Source organism: Sander vitreus, chromosome 18 (assembly GCF_031162955.1).
Source record: "Sander vitreus isolate 19-12246 chromosome 18, sanVit1, whole genome shotgun sequence".
NCBI lineage: Eukaryota > Metazoa > Chordata > Actinopteri > Perciformes > Percidae > Sander > Sander vitreus.
Window position 1 is genome coordinate 17,145,903 of NC_135872.1, and position 22,457 is coordinate 17,168,359.

At 41.5% G+C, this 22,457-nt stretch overlaps 1 protein-coding gene across 1 annotated transcript; it reads right to left on the bottom strand.

Annotated features, from left to right (window-relative positions):
* Positions 1 to 2,737: 2,737 nt before the first annotated feature.
* med23 (mediator complex subunit 23) lies at positions 2,738 to 22,322 on the bottom strand. Its single transcript, XM_078275022.1, has 30 exons — positions 22,128 to 22,322; positions 21,447 to 21,478; positions 21,190 to 21,277; positions 20,973 to 21,097; positions 20,485 to 20,596; positions 20,145 to 20,243; positions 19,951 to 20,052; positions 19,780 to 19,849; positions 19,444 to 19,556; positions 19,261 to 19,356; positions 13,583 to 13,789; positions 13,038 to 13,181; positions 12,686 to 12,831; positions 11,695 to 11,940; positions 11,349 to 11,491; positions 10,886 to 11,060; positions 10,185 to 10,348; positions 9,890 to 10,014; positions 9,581 to 9,786; positions 8,953 to 9,133; positions 8,120 to 8,290; positions 7,730 to 7,946; positions 7,432 to 7,541; positions 7,094 to 7,220; positions 6,501 to 6,666; positions 6,242 to 6,314; positions 5,928 to 6,142; positions 5,677 to 5,797; positions 5,158 to 5,289; positions 2,738 to 3,602 (listed from the first exon to the last, which is right to left on the bottom strand). Exons 1-30 carry the CDS (start codon positions 22,176 to 22,178, stop codon positions 3,396 to 3,398), a joined length of 4,164 nt encoding a protein of 1,387 aa, XP_078131148.1. The 5' UTR covers positions 22,179 to 22,322; the 3' UTR covers positions 2,738 to 3,395.
* Positions 22,323 to 22,457: the final 135 nt, after the last annotated feature.

Genomic DNA, 22,457 nt, shown 5'->3' on the forward strand with positions numbered 1-22,457 from the left:
TGCCTTCTCTTTGCATGCATTTTGGTGTGGGAAGTGATCATCTTTTATCAACTTTTCTGAAAAAAAAATGCCCTGCTTTTTTGACAGCCGACCAATGACCATTGGAGTAGCCAGACCTGTCGTTTTCATAACAAGAAAAAATGGAGTCAGAGCACAGCGAGTTATACCGGTGTGTCTCTCGCTCTCTCGCTCTCACTCTCGCTCTCTCTCTGGCTCTCTGAGCTTCCCACACAACGCCAGCAGAGCCTGAAAGCGAAACACACATGGAATGACAGCTTCACTCGAACATGGTGTGATATGAATACTCCCTGTGCATCCGCATCTCACAGGCCTACATGTTGCCACATCACATTTAGGGCCAGAGTTTAGTGGGTGAGCCAAGGGCCCAGCAGCACATAAGATGGCCTACATCTCTGCTGGGCCTCATAGAGATAGCAGAAAGAGTACATAGCATTAGTTGTGATGTGATCAAGTCACGGTTGACCTAGTATGAATCTTTAATGAAGAGGAATAATGAAATTAAGCTCCATGTCCTGAAAACTAAAAACAATATTTCTTTACATGAAGCTGCTCTCCTTTAAAGCCACAAGCAAGGTCGACTAAGAGTTCAATTGAAATCACGAGATGTTCAGGCCTCTGTTAGTAACGGCTTGCATAATCATGTAATTCAGTTACAACTGACCCTGAAGATGTAATGTAATTGAGAGTGGATAAGTAAGAATGACTGATCATCGGTCTTAACCTTATTGTTTTTTCTTCTCCAAGAAGGATTCAATTGCTGTGCTGAGGGGAGTAAGAACAGCATTCACCATGAGATGATAACAGGCTCAATCTTACCCTTAACTCTAACCAATCACAACTCTGCATGCCTAAACCTAACTACGTCGGCCAGTCTAGCAGATCCAATTTAGGATTTACTCTTAACTTTGACTTGTCACTGTCAGAGAACACAGAGTGAGCAGCCTTTAACTTTCTAAGGGCCCCTCCCCTAAGTTTATACTTTTATGATGTGATGGCAATTTTTTTTGGCTACTTCAACAACACTGACACACATTATCACCCATTAAAGTTGATATGATAAACCGCTACGTATTTACACATCTAGCAGTTATGGAGCAAAATTATCATTTATCCCGCGATATCACAAATCGCACGAAAATCCATCTTGTCAGGCTTCAGGTAATGCGTTTGTGTCCGAACAGCAGTGAACCGAACCAATCAGTGTCCGGTGAAGAGCTACCGGCGTGGTTTAGATGTGTGACGGCCGCGACTGTTTGATTAAAACGACAATGGCGAACGTGATATGGTTCATCCAATCACCTGCCATGCCAGATATATTTTTGAAAGTGCCTGCCCTTTTCCAAACAGTTTGCAATAACGGCTTCACAGATGGTTCTATGTTACAAACCATCTATTATTACTATTTTTACCAGCGCCAGTCGCTAACTGCGTCTGTCTGCTGTTTGGTGCTTGCTGCGACTCATTTACATTGGTACATTATTATGAAAACATCGACTATAGCTGCTTTAAAGAGCAACACCAGCCCAAAATCACTGACCTCCAGTGGTTTAACTACTCTCATTGCTGCAGTGACCAAGCTAGTGCGTCAAGTGTGACATCATTGCTGTGTTTGGTTATAGGCTGCACTCCCATTTGGCTGTGCTGGAGATACTGAGCTAAATGTTATCCTCCCACAACTTCTATGTACTGTACCTTTTTTTTTTTTTTCCTATTTGGATTTCACCAATTATGTCACCTGTTTCTTCTGCACTGTGTGGCGCTAATTAGTAGATGTGATGGTAAAAATTGTAAACATGTAACCTGTTAGGCAACAGCATGGTAGCATTGTCACTGTGAGGATGTCAGCATGTTAATGTTAGCATTTAGCTCACAGAACCCAACATCACTGACAGACTATAAACTATAAACTGCAGGGCAGTAAAATGTTAACACATCCATGAGTAAAACTCTGCTCTTCATGTACTCTGAAATGAAATTACTACTTAAACGGCATTTTTTGTTGTTGCAAAATACAAACCACGATTCTTGCTGCTACAGTGATGGCTGCTCGAGCAAAATTGTACAGTCTAATTTATTCACATCTGACACTAAATAAGCATTTTTGAATCCTAACTGGCAGAATGAGATTGAATAGCATCATCAATGCCTCAATTGTCCAGATTGCTGTTGAAACACAAAGGCACCATTTTAATTATATTTGATTTACTTCCCAACGAATATACGCCCAGGATTTGGATTCAGATCCTTCTCTCACCATTAGTTTCATTGCCAATTGTCAAATGGCAAAAATCCCAGAGTCAAACACCTAAGTGTTCTTGGCTCAAAGCTGCACGTTCCACCAAATTTGATGGATATCTGTTCATGGTTTAGAAATATATCCTTCAGGCCAAAAGACAGGAAACCAATCTAATGGGGCCAGTAGGGTCTCAATGTCTCTCTCTCTGTGCTCCAGTCATAAAAAGTACACTGAAGGCAACTGTAAATGTTGGACTCCCCCTACTGGTGTCAGGCTATGTTGTTCGATTGTCATCTGTATGACACAGAGCTTAGCTCAGTGTTCTCAGAGATCAGACCTGTCTGAGTGCGACTCGCCTAAAGAAAAGGTTTCTCCACAGTGTGAGAGATAAGGGAGGCTGAACAGCTAAAGTTACGAGTCCAGGACAACACAAACAAAATAGCATTTTGAAATGACATAATGAGCAAAGAAAAGACAACACGTTGTCAAATTTATTTATTTTGGCTTTGTAAAATGCTAACATGGAATGACGAAGGCTGCGCAGACAATATATAAAATCATGTGATAGAAAGTGGTAGACAGAAGAATCAAAAGGCTGAACCCATATTACCAAAATCTTTTTTTAATGAACTAAAAATGTACAATATAAAAAAATTTACTACAAACAGAAAAATACAAAAGATGCCATGATATTAACAAGACATATTGTCTCGTGACCCTCCCTAATGCAGCAAATACAGAGAGGGGCATATTATTGTAAGGTTTGTTGAGATAGCATAGCGATGCCTGTTCTGATAATTCACATTTTCTGCTTGGAATTCTTCACTTCTGAGATACTCTCTAAATAAAATCAGTACCTCTGAATTTTGTCAAAGTGATTCATTCTGAGTTTCCTAGACAGGAAATCAGTTACTATTTTGGAAATGGTTACACACCAACCAGACGGCTGAATGAACAAGGTTGGGGGAATACAATCAGCTCTCCAGGTTTCTTGTTATAAAAATACAAAAACAAAACATTTTTTAACCCCTTACTTTAATCAAAATCCAACTCCAGGAGCACTAAAAACTCAAAACAAAATGTTTAGGTCTGTGATATGTGTGTGTGAAAGTCCACTGTCATGATTGTAACTGTTTACCTATATAGGTGTGTGTGCGTGCTGTGCAGAGGAGGGGGAGGGGACGGCAGAGGACGAAGATAGTGAGGAGGTGGGGGGCTGAGGGGTGGAGGAGGAAGTGGAAGCGACGGTGGCAGCTGCTGATGAAGTCTCTATCTTGCTGCTGTGTGTGATGAAGCGCAGTCGCAGCTTCATGGCCGGACGTAAAGTCATGATGATTTTCTCCACCTGGAGAAAGAGAAACGGAGAGATAAAGGAAAGAACAGACGTGTATACACAAATGTAGACGGGCAGCAATGTGTTAACCAAAAAAAAGAGCAGCATCTGAAGCAGTGATATTTAATAACAGTACACTGTAATTACCAGGTCAATACATATCACATACGTTTATGTAACATCACTTGTTTTGAATCGCATCACCCAAAATAAAAACACATAGCTTGAGTTAAGACTGTTGTCAGTGTTCAACGGCGGCTTTGTCTATTAAATTAATTACTAGAACCCGACCGATAAAGGATTTTTAAGGCCGATATCGATACAAATATTTCGTGATTTTTAAAATCAGATATTCCGATTGGCCGATATACTTTTTTTTTTAAATCCACAAACGTGTAACAAAACAGATTTCCCTAACATTAGTTATTTGTAGTTATTTGAGTCACTAAAATAATGATAATGCAGTTTAAAGGAACATCAAAATATATTAAAGTTTTGATAAATAAAATGTATAAAAATTAGGGCTGTCAAAATAACGCGTTAATTTCAATTAATCTGAGAAAAAAATGATGCGTTAAAAAAATTAACGCAGATTAATCCATTCCATATTGACGTTTGCATACAGACGAAAATCTGGTGCCACTGATATGTCTGCACTTCTCTCTGCTGCTCTGAAACAGACGTTACAGGAAACACAAACCCCGCTGCATGTGACGCTAGTTAACACAATACTCAACAGCAGCTAACGTTAGCCTACCGCTAGCTAGTAGCTGGATTAAACACGGTTACAATGCTGACAGCTAACGCTAAACGGTGTAAAGTTTGACTGTGTTTTACTGTAGAGGATTCAACACCGGGATGTAACAATCTGCAGCTGCCGTCGGAGAAACAACACAGACGGTTAGTTAGTGTTATACATTATTATTATTATTATTAAATCATTTAATTTTGACCATATGGCCTTAGCAATAAACAAGCCGTTCTTTAATGTCACCAACTGTTGTTTAGTACCTAAGTATCGGTTCAGGCACCGTTAATTATGTATGCGATTCATTAATCACAGAGTATGTAATTAATTAGATTACATTTTTTAATCGATTGACAGCCCTAATAAAAATACAAACTTAAGATATGAAACTTAAAGTCCTTTGAACAAAAACAATAAAAAAAAAATTTAAAAATCAGTGTTGCCAACGAGGATGTTGTAGAGCGCCCTCTGGTGGACAAACACAACACTCATAACATGGCTGAAGGGTGTTTCGTCTGTTTTTATTTTATTTCTGAAATATTCATTTATTGGCCATTATAAATGCAGATACCGATAGTTTGGAAAATGCCCAATATCAGCCGATAATATCGGCCCGCCAATATATCGGTCTGGCTCTATGAATTACTTGAAAAGTCAATTTTTAAGTACACATGTCCAAGCCTAAAGCCCGAGTGGAGCTCCAGTTTCATCTTTAATTAACTGTGGCGTCAGGAGGTCTGGACACGGCTGGGGAGCCAGCTCGTCTTGCTGCACAGGAGGTGACAGATTCAAGCTAAAAATGGAAGATGATCTAATTACCTGCTCCTTCACGCTGTCTCCAGTGTACATGTATTTGATATGATAGAGGAAGTCACAGATTGGGTCCATGTAGCTGAGATGTTGGCAGTGTTGGTCGACGGCCTGGAGCATCTCGTAGAAGGCCACGCCAATCTGAAACACAAGGACACATAAAACTAGAAGGGCACTCAAGGCATGCCCCATCTCGCAATGTTAACGTTTCGACTTGAGGGGGCGTTCACGTGAATTTTCCCACACAAAAATATAAGGTGTATTCGGATTCGCTCCAAAGTTTAATGGGTTCTTCCTTGGCCCATGCTATACCCTTCTACCAAGTTTAATGAAAATCGGGCCAGTGGTTTTTTTTTTTTCTTCATAATCCTGCTGACGGACAAACTAAGCTCAAAACATGACCTACTTGGCTGAGGTAAAAAGGTAAAAAAAACATAAAACGTAAGTTAAAGGTAACATTATTGTGCATCCTTTGTGTTTTAAATCATAATTACACTTGTCATCTATGGTTAAACGTTTTGTGTGTACCTCCAACATGCATCGTGTCCTCTCTTGCTGGAAGCGCTGCAGGAACGGCCCCACCAGGTGATACACGTAGAGTAACTGGAACTCTGTCTGGACGACGGGCTTCAGCGTCTCTGACAGGAATCTACACACACACACACACATACAGACACACGTTTATGACGACATGGCAACCATAAATTCTATGTGTGCTGAAGAGCAAACGGAAGGATGAGAGGGTGGGAGTAAAAAACAAAAGAGGAAGACTTCCTTACTTGGGAATCAGAGACAGCTGTCCGATGGATGAGTGATGCCACACAGCATGCGCTAATGCTAGCACGTAGCTGCAGTTCATTTCGCTGTAGCTCTGGTGGCAGGCTGTGAAGTCCAGCAAGGCGAAGGGATAACCTGCCCACTCTGTCTCTGACGTCAGCGCCGGAGAACCCATCACAGACACGATGCGGTCGTGGAGAACGATCCAGTAGGGCTCCTGGAAGAGGGGAGACGGAGGTGGTCACGGTGGAAGATCAAGGTGAATTCATCTAATAGTTAAGGACTGTGATGATCTTTTGTGAGAGTGTTTTCTTACAGGAAGTGCGGTTATCACAAGTCCAATTGCATTCATCCAAGCTGTGATGTTCTCTCTGGGGACCAGAGGTTGGCTAAAAGGTTGAAAGAAAACGTGGTCAATAATTCACATCAAACTCTTATTTCACCAGAACACATAACATTAGAATGACACGCTGCTATCAAAATGGGCAAAAATACCCTTCATTGCAAAAAAAGCAGGGTTTTACAGTATTTTTTCTGTTTAATTTGAGCCATTAACTGTCTGAAGTCTGTTGTACCTCTTCAACACAACACTGAGCAGAGCGTTGCCGACATCTTTTCCCGGCACGGCCAAAGCCATCAGCTCTACGCAGGTGACGTGCAGGGCGTGGGCCGCAGGGTTGGGAAACTCGTTGAACCTCCAGTCGCAGTTGGGGAAGGGACCAGGTGACTTGCCAGCCATGGGTGAGAGAGTTAAGGAGGCTAAAAATCACTGGAGGAGCAAACAAGGTTTAATAGGGGCATCAATGTGTGATGGGTTCCTGTTTGAATTACATGCTAATACTCTGGCTACTAAACCATGAGACACTCCAGCCACTCCCATATTGTTTTCTCTGTTGCTACATTGACTGCAATCAAATAACCCCAGATACAATTAACTACAGATGTAAAAAGTACTATCTATCGGTCTTTGAAGCAAAGAGGCATTAAGGGACACCAGAAGTATAGTCAGTAAGGTAAAATGTATTATTTAGGTACCCCAGAGGCCCATGACTTTATATTAGCCAGTATTAGGATCAGTTAGAGAGAGCATGTGACAGATCCATCCATATATATTCTTTTTATATTTATGGATCAATCTACCACCAAGGGGGAGATAAATGAAGGATATTGTCCACCAGGCGTCCAATCAGCTTGCAGTAGTAGGTGTCATCAGGGATCCACACGTTGTCCTCTCTGGGGTTCATGCCAAACTTCAGATAGGTTTCACTAAGGCACCACCCTGGGGTACGGTTGTCCTATAAAAAGAACAAAAAAAACCCACTGGAAATATAACTGGTGCCAGTTAAAATGAAAAATAGTTACACATATAAAATGAGACCAACCAGTACTGATCGCATGCCACACAGATATATGGTTTTAATAAATGATACACCCCACAGTTGTTACATGATGAGGTATTGTCTTAAGTGTGTGCGTGTTTTTCTTCCTTCATCTCCTTCTGCCTACCTTCAGTGAAGACATGATGGCGTGCACCAGTTTTCTCTTCAGGTTGGTTCTGTCTCTCAGATGTCGCTCGTAGTAGTGAAGTGTGTTGTACAGGTAGGTGACTGGGCGGTCTGCACACAAACACAGCAGTAAATACACATCACTGTGCACAAACAATGGCTTACACATTAAATTCACATCGCAGGCCCTTCTTCCTCTTTTTTAATCTATGCGATTTATTGCTGATGCTCTATTTCCTCATTCCAAACCTCTTTCATCCACACGGTCCTCTGACATTACGTAAGAAAACCTTACTCACCATGGAACTTGTACAGCCCTCCCAGATGGTCCAGCAGCGTTTCCAGAGACTTGGAGACAGGAAGAAGCTCCAGGAAGCGGTGAATGACGATGTCAAAGACGGGCAGGAAGCGCAGGCACACGTTGCCAAAGTAGATGGGCAGGTACTGAGGCTGGAGCTGCATGGGAGGGTTGACTTGGTCCGCAAGTCCCTCAAAGTACAGCTTCTCTGGGTATTTCTGGGGACGGAACAACAAATAGTGTTGACTTCAGACCTGGGTTTCTGTCTACATTTCCCTGTTTATGCTGAGGTGTTGTCCCAATCAGATGGATCTTCTGTGGTAAGGATGTAACGTTTTATCTTCTGAAAAAAGAAAAGAACAAAAAAAAAAAAAAGTGAGTTTTTGTGTACCTTGTGGTAGCTCATGTGCTTGTTGTGCCAGTCACTCTGCAGCCAGTGCTCAGGAGCGTTCTCCTTGACAAAATCATTGACGCGGTTCCTGAAGTCGTTGGGCTTCAGCAGCAGCAGCTGGATTATGAAGTAGCAAACCTGAGCTTCGTTGCCCTCATGGCTACGCATCGCCTGGTCGCAGAGGAGAAGAGAAGTGAGACACAGAGAGCTTGTCATATAGTATAGATATTTCTCTAAAGCAGTTACACACCGGGCTGATAATCGTCCGTTGGACAGTCTGGCGAGGTCAGTGACTCGAGTCTGTTCGGTGTGTTCCATTCCGTCGGAGGAGCTGTCGGCCTTCATTTTGGCCGACCTGACATGCTCAGTCGGAGACAGGGCAGTCGGGACTCACCCGGAAATGGTGAGCGGGATGAGCGTGACTAAGCCTCTCAAAATCTGACAAATCTTTTAAACTGACCTTTTTCGATCTGAAATGAAGACAGATTCAGCAGCTGCATGGCCTATTTCTCGCTTAAAATGTTTTCAGAAACACGTTTCGGTGAACTATTTTAGTACAATATGAGATCGTATTCTGAATGAGTCGCCAGTAATGGCCGTTCGAAAAATCCAAAATCCGGAAGCAATCTGAAATCCGGTTTTCATTTTTTGGACGACAATACACCTTAGCGCCGCCTGCTGTTATGGAGACTTATTACGTCTCGTCGCTTTGGTGTGTTCCGAGGCACTTTTTTTGACCGACTCGGGGAGACTGATCAGTCCAACTGCCTTTTCTGCCAACGGTCGCCCGTCTGGTTGGTGTGTAACTGCCTTAAATGCAAGTTCCTCCTCACCAGACACAGGATGAGTCTGTCCAGGGTGACTATGTTGTACTTCCAGACCATGTCGTTGAGGATTTCAATGCACTTGTTGAGCTGCTGCCCGCCGGCTGATGTTGAGAACTCATAGACAAGGAAGTCTGCAAATGTTCGTACGTGAGCCACCAGTGCACGAGCCCCGATGCGCTCTAACACCCTGAGAGACACAAAATTAGGCTGCAGTTAGATCATCATCCGGAAACAACACTGTATACTCCCGCTGGATCAATTAGCCACAGATGTACCCCCCTCGCGCCAATTAGTGTACAGAATGATGGACATCAGTGGTGAGATGCATCATTACTACAACATGCTTCATAAAAACACACTCTACGGTGTCAGTGACACTGAATGTAACACGTGTAAAAAATGAAGTGGTGGGAACTTGGAATGTGCTATGTATTTGTAATTAATTTAAGTGCATTTAAAGAGATTTGGTTTTAATTTGACATTTTAATATATTTTTCTGTTGATCAGTATCAACCCCAATTTGTGCGCTTGTGACTGTATATAATAAATATGTGTGTGTGTGTGTGTGTGTGTGTGTGTGTGTGTGTGTATTCTGTGAAAGTATATCTGTAGACACAAAATAATGACACCAAACCTGAAGCCTATCTGGTTAATGTGGTCCGTCTCCAGCAGCATCTTCCACAGCAGACAGAGGAAGAGTGGGGGTGAGCCCTGCATGGAGAAGTGGGTAATGATGTCATTCTCGTTGGCCATGGACTTCCATTTCCTGTACTCCTCTTCTACGTTCTTCTTCAGGTTGAATCGAGACTCCTGAGGAACATTGTTCTGTTTGAAGAACGCCTGAGAGGAAGAGAGAGGTTATTGGGATTAATGCGTATGATTTAAGAGGAAATAAAATTTGGAAGAGGAATTTGTCATTCATCCCTAGGTGACCATAGTGCACCTGTAGTGGAGCAGGGAAGCAGGACAGTGTGTGTGAGGCCCAGTTATGAGGCGTGAAGTTCATGATGGTCTGGAGGATGTCTTTACACCAAGTCCCATGGATGGAGTCGGACCCTGTGAAAAAATCTACACACAGACACAAAGCAGGCAATTTAAAACATTTATAATTACGATATGGGAACAATTTAAATGTACAGGTAACTCAGGTACTACAGGTTATTAACGAGAAAAGAAGGGGGGGGGAAAAGAGACAAGAAAAGAAAGATCTAAAGAAGTAAATGCAGAGTGAGTGCTACCTGTGACGTGTGTGGCTCTGGCCAGAGTGAGGATCAAGGCTCGGTTCAGCTCTTCAGACTCAGCTGACAGAACCGTCTTTGGGTCGTTGAGGAATCGAGTGAACTGGGGCTGCACCTCTGAACTCCCCAAGGCTGTGATCAACCGCAGAGCTGTGCTCTCAACACTGGGGACAGAGACACAAAGACAACAAGACAGACGACGAGAGAGAGACCATTACACTCCAGATGATCATCCTTGTGTCTTTTAAATAGCTTCAGTGGAGGTAGGCACAATAAAAACAACATGTACAATGTTATACAATATATTTGCAGAGAATAATGTTGTGAAGCATATGTTTGGTCAGGTGTTAAATTGTATTGTAAGGTTCATATATAACTGGTTCAAAAAAAAGACAATGTTGTTCACATCCATGTACAGTAGTTGCTGGTGCAGAACAAAAAGTAAATGTTCGAATAAGGTAAAGTCCGCACAACAGTTAAATGCTCCAAAAAAACATTTAATAGTGCTGGATCAGGCCTATTTTTTCTGAGCATTTCACTGGTGCGGACTTTACCTTATTTGAAGGTTCATATATAAACCACCACTGCATACTGCAGTACTGGAGTGGTTGTTTACTTATACAATCGTGTGCTGTGAAGTTTTAGTAGTAATAGTAGCGTTATGAGTTATAGTAATTGTGTTGAATATATGATCACATTACCATAGATGCAGCTGGTTCTGGTTGGTCTGGGGCACAGCAGCCAGACTGTGCAGATGACTCAGTAGCTGGACTCTGTAGTGTGGCTGAATGTGGTGCATCCTGTAGCTGAACATCTCCAATAATGTGTGAAGGATTCCCCACGCATGAGACTTAAAAACGTTAGGCAGCAACTGGCCTGAACAGACAGAGAGTTTCACATTATTCAACATGCGTCAGCTGGCCTGAAGAGACATTCATGTTGAACACAATGTTCTGAGTCAGTCTGCTCAAAATGCAACCCGGTGGACAAGCAGTGATGATTGAATATAAATCAGACTAGAACATGCTGGAAGAGTTAGAACATGCCTACAAATGTAATTTAAATTTTCTTCAGGGAACACAGTGGTATGCAAATTACACGTTGTGCTTTCTGCATCTGAAATTAACTTTTCAACACAGCGGTGAAAATGTTTCTGTAACTCACTGATGAATCCTTTGATGCCCAATGACTCGATCTCCATGTAGACCAACAGCCTGCTGTATGTTTCTACCAGTGCTGGGGCCAGGGCGATGCTGGATTTGGCATGGGCCAACTTAATTACCCGCGTGGCAATACTGTGGATCAGACTGGAAGCAGACAAGCAAAGAGACAGTTAAATGCATTTTTTTTTTTTTTAAATGATCTGTGTAGCTCTCTGTATAATTAAGTGCGTAGCTCTCTATATAATTAATTGTGTAGCTCACTATATAATTAAATGTGTAGCTCTCTATGTAATTAATTTTCTATCTATATACAATTTTTTATCTGTACATCCTTCGCTTTCCCATACCTCATCTTTGCATGCACTGTAAGTGAATCCAGCAGGTTCATGGGCAGCGGGGTGACAGACCCTGACGCCATGCAGTTGGTGCCAGGTAGGTTGATCCTCATAGATCCATTTCCATAGATAGTCTCTACCAGGACGCCCATCGGCAGAGTGAAGCACTCCGAGTTGGTGCTGTAGGCGTTACACAACAGGGCTATCTTGTAGTCGGACATGCCAAGAGTCTTGCTACGCAGCGACTGCTGGAGAAACCTAATAAACAGGAGGGAGAGGAGCAGAAACATGTTGTATGTTTGTGTGGGTTTTATTTATGACTGGGTACAGTGTTTTAAGGCCGTTACAGACCAACCAGACGGGCGACCGTTGGCAGAAAAGGCAGTTGGACTGATCAGTCTCCCCGAGTTGGTCAAAAAAGTGCCCTGGAACACACCAAAGCGACGAGACGTAATACGTCTCCATAACAGCAGGCGGCACTAATCTGTATTGTCGTCCAAAAAATGAAAATACGGCAGCTGATTGGACGAACGTGTCACGTGGGTCTGGCTGCTGCTTCCGGATTTTGGATTTTTCAACCAACCATTAATGGCGACTCATTCAGAATACGATCTCATATTGTACTAAAATAGTTCACCGAAACGTGTTTCTGAAAACATTTTAAGCGAGAAATAGGCCATGCAGTTGTCTTCATTTCAGATCGATTTAAAAGATTTCCGTCAGATTTTGTGAGGCTTAGTCACGCTCATCCCGCTTGCCATTTCCGGGTGAGTCCCGACTGCCCTGTCTCTGACTGAGCATGTCAGGTGGGCCAAAATGAAGGCCGACAGCTCCTCTGACGGACGACGGCACGGAACACACCGAACAGACTCGAGTCACTGACCTCGCCAGACTGTCCAACGGACGATTATCGGCCTGGTGTGTAGCTGCCTTTAGTGTACACGTAAGGTATTTATTTATGTAAAGTACATATTTCAGGGTCCAGTATTTTAAAGATGCGTACTCATGGTGTAGTTTCAGAGAGTGTGGTATGGGTATTTGGAGTTTGGAGTTGTCGTTCTGAGCTTTGCGGTTCAGGTGGATCCAGATGCAGGTCATCGCAAAGGAATGAGTGGACTGGGGCTTGTTAATGTCTGGAACTGGAATGCACTGGAGTGGGAGAGAAAACACAGATTCATCTGATGGTACTGCCTATAAAGTGGATCACTACCACTACAATTTCTACTCTTACCAAAATGTCTACTATTACTACTCCTACTGCACTACAGCTAATAAAAACGCTCAAATGGGAACAAAATGGGGCACTAGTAATAATGATCGTAGTAAACCAAAATCATTTCTTGGCAAATGTGTACCTCTTTTTCTGGGTAAAGCAGGTCAAAGAGCTTCATGACGGGCAGGAAGTCAGCTAAGGCGTTCTTCTGAATACTTCCTGATATGAATTGCAGCAAAACCCACATCAGGTGGTCTCTCCCTTTAATGAGACCTCTACCTGCAAGCTAGAGAGAGAGCGAGAGACAAACTCAACAACAAGGGTCACATCAGTTCATACCTGTTTTATCATTTAAACACCCACTCTTGAACGCTTTTGCCTTGTTAATGATGCTTCAATTAGTTTTTACCTACATTTCTTAGGAGCCACAAAGACCAACGAGCTGGTACTAGCTTACTCCTTATAATTGATCGATTTTTGCATCTTGAGCTTGCTTTTTTTTAGATGTCCGATTGTTTGTTGTTTGCTTTCTGACAAAAACATGTTTTCCCTGACAAAGTCTAATATGTTTTCTTTTATAAATATATGCAAGAATATTACCAATAAACCAGATCAAATCAAGCCAAAATCCAATTACCCATTATCAGGATGGTTAACTCTCCTCCTCAGCCACCTCCCTCCTCTTACCTTTTGATGTAACGACAGCACCATGTGAGGGAAGCTTGCAAACTGAAACAACACAAAGAAGATGAGCTGGGAGGAGAGGTGCTGCCACAGCAACTGGCTAGTTCCTCCGACGTCAGCGTCAAAGTGTTCTTCGGTCTCGGAGCGCTCCATAGCGTACACCACGAGATCCACCAGCTGCTCCTCCAGCACTGGGCAACGCTGCTTATGCTGATGGGGGAGGACGGGAGTGTTAAAGGATAAAGAAAGTAGTGGGCAGGAGAGTGAGGAAGTTAAACAGAGAAAGGGAGGGAAAGACGTCCAAGGACAGAAAGAGACAGAAAAAGAAAAAAGGGGTGAGGGAAAGGTGGGGAGAAGAAAGACAAACAGAGGGAGGGAGAGAATGTGGGAGAGAACATCGTTAAATTACTTCACATACATGTTTTAATGTTAATAGGTTCTCCAACAATCATTGGAAATTGACTTATAAAACCTTTTCCCATCCCTTTTATGCAGGATGGCATCTCCTTCCTGCCTCTGTCAGCTGGGTAAACCTTCCTGTGGCCCCTTTTTCATATTTACCTTCATCCAAATATATTCTGGTAATTTTCCTGTGACGTTATTATGTAGGAACAGGTGCTAAACTTAGTTGTCTGCATAGATCCAGTAATTTGCCAATTTGTAATCTGGACCTAGTGAGATTTTTGTCAAATCTTTTGCTTCAGCTCCAGTGCACGCAAAAGTTGCAACAATTTTACATGAATGTTTTACGTGGAGTGAGGACAATCACAAAAAGGTTTGTGTGCTTGTGGGTAGTTATGATATTTGAGGCTAAACAAATGGCAGCCAATTAGCACTGAACTCCCAAGCTAATCCGGACAAGTAAATATAAACATGGACAATACGAGATTGTAATTGGTTTTAGAACATCCTGCCAAAGGACTGCAGTTGGTAATTAGCCGGCTGGCTAACACTGCCACACTTATAATGTCCATTGCCCGTATAAATAAAGAAAGGAAATTAAATCAAAATAATGTAAATGCTGTTAATCCAAACATATAACATTAGCAAAACTAAGACTGGGCTGAGCAGAAGTATTTTGCAAGTATTACTGTTTCTCTGGGATGATCATATCCTGTAAGAAAAAAAATATTTCCATATAGAACTGCATAATATGTGAATTGGGGTATCTGAACCAACAATGCTGAGACTTCCATATGTGAAGGGGACTTTTGATGAAAGAGGGGAAAAAAGAGGGACGGAGGGAAGGGAATCAAGAGAAAGTCAGAGAAATGGCTGAGGGGAGAGAACGGAGAGAGGGGGAGACATGGAGGCGGATAGTGACGGGATGGCAGGTTCACCAAATCTTTAAGCCCCAATTGGTAAATGGTTAACTGCACAGTTTCTGCCTAACAGTAGAAATGCTGACTTCAGGCCAAATAGTAGAAGCACAAGGTGCATGTTCAAATGTGGGCCAAGTGGACTCTTCTGCATAAGCTACAGTTGGCGTACCATGCAGATAACTGTGTAGACATGGCACCATTAAACCAATAATGGAGTGAAGCATTATCCACAAAACGTAATTGTTGTGGAGGTGCATGAAAACCTTCATAGTCCCTGACATTACAGACATAATTTAATGCCAAAACAAGGCACTGGCCTTGACATTTTTCAAAGATTTGGAAAAAATTACCAAAAATACCAATAACATTTTCCTATTAACCCAGGGTGGGAAACAACTTTCCCACCAGACAGACAGAAGGAGGGTGGATCTCTGCAGTGGCTACCACTGTAGGACTTGACAGAGTTTGTTTTTTTTCACACTGGGACACAACATAGCAAGGAACTAAACCACACAGCACGGCACAGAGCAGTACAATAGGACACAGCAGCACAGCACTAAACACCAAACTGTGCAAAATGTTCCTGCATGCAGGCTAACGGGTTTGGGGAGGTGGGGAGGTGGTGTGATTGGGAAGAAGAAGAGGAGCTGTGAGGCTGACCATCACTTCTCTTCCTCTGCCAACACACACACACACACACACACACACACACACACACACACACAAAAAGAGAGAGGGCAAGAGAAAAACAAAGAAAAAGAGAGAGAAAGAGAGTAGGATCCACATGCATATCTTCGGTCTACCAATGGCTTACCTAGCTACATCCCAAATCCAGTGTCCTAGCAACAGTAAAACCATACCAGTGGCTGGTCTATAATCCACCTCCCCTACAAACATACCAACTCAACCAATGGCAAACGGATGTGTATCTAGAGCAAATCAATTTTTAAGTAACTGTCTCTCAGTCTCAAAGACATTTCTTTCCCAAAATTAGTGTTTTATCTGCCACTGATAGTGATCGCCACTGGTTATCAACCAGTAAACAAGTAAAGATGTCACTTATCTGCCACTGACAGATCATTTCAGACTGTGTTTTGAAACGTCATTCCTTTATCATAAATACTTAATGCTAAAGGAACCATCGCGGCTTGAAATATGGCTCTTAGTAGTTGTTTCTGTAGATTTTATCTTTTATCTATTATTACTAAATTATGTAACCCAATAATCAGAGGAACTGAAAACAATAACATGTTTTAAGAAAATATAATGGCAACTAATTTAAACTGGAGTCACTTTGTCAAGCATTTATGTCATTTCAACCTTTTAAAATTATTCTCTGAAAAAGGAGAGCTTTCTATTTAGGACCACTTCAACCATTTTGATCATTTAGTGATCGGCATATAAAAGTCTAGTTTAAAATAAATGAGCCGCGAAGCCGTTGCTTGTAGTTCATTTTGCACTGCAGCTCAGTACCATTAATCACGTAATGTAAAACTACATACGCAGGTACAAACGGGAGAAAAAACAAACAAAAAGTCAACCACGCGTCAACCAATGAAAAGCATACAACACAGGTCAGAGTTCACTCATCCACTCAGACAGCCAATCAGATTCACTCAGCCGACCTGGGCAAAACGCTGATCAAAAAACTACAAATTAGCGTAAGGAGTGTTTAGCTTCGTAATCCACTTTGCCATGTCTCCTATTTTGAAGCTGCCTTTGCAAATGCAATTTAAATGTTTACGCTGCTATCCAAGTGAAGTTTGTAATTACAAAAGTATCACTCCATCTCTAACCTGGAAAGACAAGTGGTACTCTTTGGAGAATGGATACATTTATAAAGGACTGAAAAGTAAAGTTAGCAGAGCATGAACGTTACCAATTATAAGCCACTAATTTAAGAACCCTTTATTATTTCCGCAAATGCAATTAATTGACAGGATGGTACAAGTTGCATAGGAATAAGGTTCTCTAATTTACTGCAGCATCAAAGCGTCAAAGGTTAGTTCAGACTGGAAGAAGAAGACATGACAATAAGAAACTCATTAAGATCCACCAACTCAAACTAAATCCACTGATAATGAAATAGTAGTAGACCTGGTCTTCCTGGGATTACTGGCTATTGCAGTGCACTTGAGTATCAAAGCATAATAAACTATATTGCGGATATATGAGTCAAGACCACTGTTTAGTCTAAGTAGAGTCGTTCTGCCCAGGTCAGCATAACAGAAAGCAGCATAAGGTCAGAGACGAGAGGACCTTGCTAACGACAAGCCAGACTACATTCATACGTGCAGTGCAGCAGGACTTGAAATGTCAACAGCAGGGTTTGAATCAGAAATATTAATGTCAGCCTATGCACTGGAACCACAGACATGGCTGAGACTAAATACACAGTCTTCTGATGACAAAAACTAGAGTCCAGAGAATCTAGATGTTCTGGAATAAAAACGGTATGATGAGTGTCACTTGGCTAAATTGACATTAAGGACAATCCAGGGTTATAAAATAAAATCTTAAATGATCAATGTATGGAAATTGGGCATGGACCGCAGCACGGCAAATATACATAAGAATATAGGGAATGAGATATACAAAATAGATTAGAGAATGTTAAACATTAACATTAAGACAAATTCCAATATTGCAAAAACATTACAGAGTATAAATCTAAGCTGTAAAACATCAACTGACAGCTGCCTTACTATTCCCTCTCTTTGAACATTAATGGCGTTAGTAATGGCTCATTTTCTTTATAAAAGCCTGCACTATTATAATAAGCCAGAAATTCTATTTTGGGAGGGATTACTTGTTTTGCCTAGAATATTGTCTAATATACAGATACTGGATATTAACAGAAAACATTGGCCACCTGTGGCTTTAATCAATCCATTTTATTGTATTGTGCACTTATTTTGCTGTATTAAAAGCAGATTAGGCAGCACATGAAGCAAACTGATGTTACTAAAAACTATTTACTTTGCACACAACCCTATTAAGTGAACAAGCCATCCGTGGTTAATGATTACATTATATGTCATTTAGCTGACGTTAGCTTGACTTTATGCAAAGCGACTTACAATTGCTATATATCAGAGGTTGCACGCCTCTGGAGCAACTAGGGGTTAAGTGTCTTGCTCAGGGACACATTGGTTGATGTATCGCAGTGGAAATCGAACCCAGATCGACCACATCAAAGGCATGCGTTATATCCACTGCGCCACCACCACCACCACCACCAATGATCCATAAACATCGATCATCCTGCTGCTGCATATTTGATGTACCTGCTTGTCTGACTGCCCAGTATTTATTTGGCCACATCTGTCTCTTTCTACCGAGTATATCTCTATGAAGCCCTGCTGTGAACATCTCAAGCTCTGTAGCATTTCTCTTCACTCCATCTCAAGTTTCTTTTTTTTGGTCCAGTTTCCCATTTATATGACATCAGCGTGCCTATAAAAGCTAAGCGTCCAATGGGCTGGTTAGTTGGTAGGTCAGTTGACCAGGAAGAGGAACAACGACATACCTGGGCAATGTTCAGAGTCTAGAGAACGCATGGCAGAGAGACAGACAAACACAACACACAACCAGAGGACAAGAGAGAGAGAAAAACAAAGAAAAAAGGAGAAAGAAACAGAGAGGGAAAAAGGAGAGACAGAGAGAGAGAGAGAGAGAGAGAAAGTGGTGACTAAAGGAGATTTCACGGTTGTTCACGGTCTGTTCAGCACAGTTAGCATCAACTCAGCCAATTCAAACAGACAAACTGGATTCTGGGTAATTTGTTCACATTCGAAATATGCAGAAAAAAAATTCAAAATCAGAGCTCTGGCCAGTGTTGATTATTGCTTTCTGTCTGCAACCGTCTGAGACGGAGCTGGTCAAACTGTGTCTATGGTGCTCAGTGAGCTGGGCTGAGTTGACACTGCATGAACCCAACAGGGAAAACTAACCAGTGCATTATGGGTCAAGCATACAGCATTGGCTTGCTTAACATATGGTCTTACATAGCTGTGTTACCAGGGCAACAAGGGCGGAGTGTGGTGTCAAAAGAGAAAAGGGTGAGGAGGAGAAACAAGAGATTAAAAAAAAAGAAAGGAATATGAAGAACCAGGTAAAAACAAACAGAAAGAGCAGAATAGAATGAGGTTGAAGAGAAAAAGAACAAGAGAAAAGAATGAAAATGGAGAACAAGGGAAAAGGAACAGCAGGCGCAGGTAGGAGAAGGAAGAGTGAGGTGGCAAAAATTTAAAAAGTAAGGGGAGTTCAATAAAGAGAGTCAGAAGGAAAGGAACAGTAAGGGCAGGTGGAGAGCATAATATAGAAGCAACGGAGCAAAAGTAGAAGAAGAGGTCATACCTGCTTGTTGAGTCCTAACATGTTGCACACCATTTCTCTTGAATATGGCTGTTCTAACACATAGCGCAGCAAGCCTGTTTGTGGCTCAAACAGGTCCTACATACAAAAAAACATGCATTGTGTTACTGCTTTTGTTTGTGTATGTGTGGAAATAGTTGTGTAGTGCATATGTTAATATGATACCTTGTCAAACGGCAGCATGCCTCTCAGAGGGAAGCGCAGAGTAGTAGGGTCTAACTTCCAGGAGTTACAGATGGCCCCGCTGTTATTCACTACTGGTAACAAGCTGCACCGACCTGTGGACACATTTACACATTGAATGACTTAACAGGCACACTGCACATACATGAGTTGCATTATATACTTCACTTAAGGAATACAAGTCATAACTTTGTGGCATTTGTTAAGTTAGCCACAAAGTGCTCAATAGAAACTGCAAGCGGCAAAGCATGAAGAAGAGTTTGCCAAAAACAAGAACCCTTGAGAACAAAAAAAACTCAGAAAACTTGAACTCCTTACCACAGATAGAGTTGATTCTGGCTGTGGGTCTGAAACTGTCCACAAAGTCTGATATTAAACTTCCTAGAAGCTACAAACAGAGACCAAATGAAAGAGAGATAAACAGAAATATTTGTTAGATACAACATAAGACATGACATAGCTGCACTCTAACAAGAAACTCGCACTTACCCAGTGTGACAGCTGTCCCTCTGGATACAGTTTTCTGATTTCTGTAACAGCAAAGTAGGCTGGCAGGAGGCAGGCATTTCTGTCTAGGGTATACTCTACCACCTGGAATACACACAATTGTCAAACAAGCCATCAGAGTGAAAGATAAATCACAAATAATGGCATTTAATAAATTAAAGACAGACAGAAAATACCTCTCTGGCAGCCAGAAGCTGTTGGACTATAGCTGAGCTGACGGTGGTAGGAATGGTTTGAATTTTATCCAGTACAGCTTTCAACAGGTCTCGAACACCCTGAAATACACACACTTAACATGAAAACATTTGCTAATGTTTAAGATGCCCGGTAATGTCAATGAGTCTCTTGTAATAGCTTGAAACATGTCCAAATGTGCCAGAGGCCAGATCTCACTGAGTCGGCATACTGTAGATCACAAGAGGACATTATATCATTGAGTTTGTAGATGAATTGTCTGAGCTGTGCGTGTGTGTGTGTGTGTGTGTGTGTGTGTGTGTGTGTGTGTGTGTGTGTGACCTTGTAGTCCACCCCTCCAATGATCTTGCGAATCAGTTTGAAAGTTAATGCCCACAACTGAGTCCTCTCCCATTCTAAACTGTCCGAGCTTATCAGAGCGCCACACACCATCCTTTAGACAGACAAAGACATTCATTAGATGGATGATTAAGACAAATAATAATAGATAAGACTGCACACAATGTGCTTGTGTTATGTCACAGCTTTAAACAGATTAACTATAGATACATGTTAATGAGACTTCATGTATCATACAAATTATGAAAAGCAATACTTTCAATTATGGTATTATTATCATAAACCATAAGGGCGTTTCATCTATTCAAATTATAGCTTAAAGCAAAAGCTGACAGTGATATCGTGGCCTAAAAAAATCAATAAAACTGTGTAAATGATTATAACATTAGCTAACATTAGATGTCAACCCCCAGAGTGTAAATTCCTGCAGGCCTTAAGTGTGTAACGAGTGCGTTTGTGCATGTGTGTACCTGGGCGGTAACAGACTGGTCTCCACAGCCATTGCTAGACAGTCGTGGAGGAAGGAGATCCTTTTGGGACTGTGCTGGCTGTGTATAAACCGAACTATCCACTGCACACACTGTTCATGGGACTCCTGCAGAAAGACAGTCGGGGAATTGAAAATATCCAGCCAATCATTCTACATCTCATGTGCAAGCATGTGTCTGTCTCTGTGTGTTTAGATACCTGTGGTAGTGTCCCCCAGTATTGTCTGAAGGCTCCCAGACAACTGATCAGTTTAGTCCTCTCATCCTCTGGAGTGTCCATAAACATCCTAAAATGCAACACAGTTTATATATATATATATTTATTTTTTTTTTAACGTGTTGTTTTTTTGATAAGACATAAAGCATGTAACAAATCAACATTTATACAACTAGTCAGACCTGCTTTAACCACATACTAACAGAACAACAGGAAGTGTGTGTTTGAAGCCATCTTACCCAGCAAAGGCCTCTTCTATCATCTCAGTTTTCTAAGGAGAGGAGTAGGAAAAAAATAGAAAATATTATGTGGAAGAAAAATATGTTTTCATTTTGTATCTCCCTTCTATAATTTTTACCAACAGCTTCCCACATCTTTCATAATGATAGTTCCTAATAATAACAAACCTCTGCGCTGTTGCCTCAGTATACACAAAAGTCAGATGTCAGAATTTGCTACAGAACAATTGATGTTAGTAGAGATTAAAGTAAATATGTTATTTTAGGAGAAATCCTACTTTCTTTATCTAACGTTAACGTTAGTGCTCCCCAGACAAACTTGAACGTTACAAAATGTTCAAATACATTACTATGAGCGTTATAGGGGTGAATATGCAAGTGCAATGAATGATCAATTAAGGTTAACTAACGTTACTTGTATATAGCTACACAATGCAGAAAGTGAACAACTGTTCAACTGAACTGAACATTCATTTAATTATGGTGAGCTACGACGTAACTATAACGTAACACTAACTGTAGCGTTAGAAGCATTTGCTATCTGACGTTAGCTAGCTATGTTGTGGGAATCATTCATTTGCACAGCAGGTTCATGATTCAACATAAAATGGAAAAGGCTAACATTGTCTGAAATGCTAACTAATGTTAGCTTTAAAACCAGTTAATGGAGATGCACATTACCACAACATCCTCAAAGATGCTCTGGAGCTGCGTTTCCATCGAAAGCGCCATGTTTGCATCAAGAAGTGTCAACTTTTAGCGAACCATCACACAAATCAATCAGGTTAACTTTTCTCCTTTCAGTTGGCGCAGACAATGTTACCAACAAGCTAGCTAGCTGCTAACAGGCACCGAAATGAATGCGCCGCGAGACGCGCAACTTCAAAAACAATCCGGAGACACATCAGAGACACTAGCTGCACAGTTCCGCTTCATTTTTTTTTATTATGATGTATGGGCTAAGCGTTATTCATATGGATAATTATAATAGCTTGTTTGATTGACAGTTTT

Coding starts and splice junctions, on each gene's coding strand:
- med23 (XM_078275022.1), bottom strand. CDS start 22,178: ATGGCGCTTTCGATGGAAACGCAGCTCCAGAGCATCTTTGAGGATGTT. Junction 20,597..20,972: donor ACCAGTCTGTTACCGCCCAG/GTACACACATGC, acceptor GTCTGTCTAAAG/GATGGTGTGTGGCGCTCTGA. Junction 19,357..19,443: donor GCATGCTGCCGTTTGACAAG/GTATCATATTAA, acceptor TTTTGTATGTAG/GACCTGTTTGAGCCACAAAC.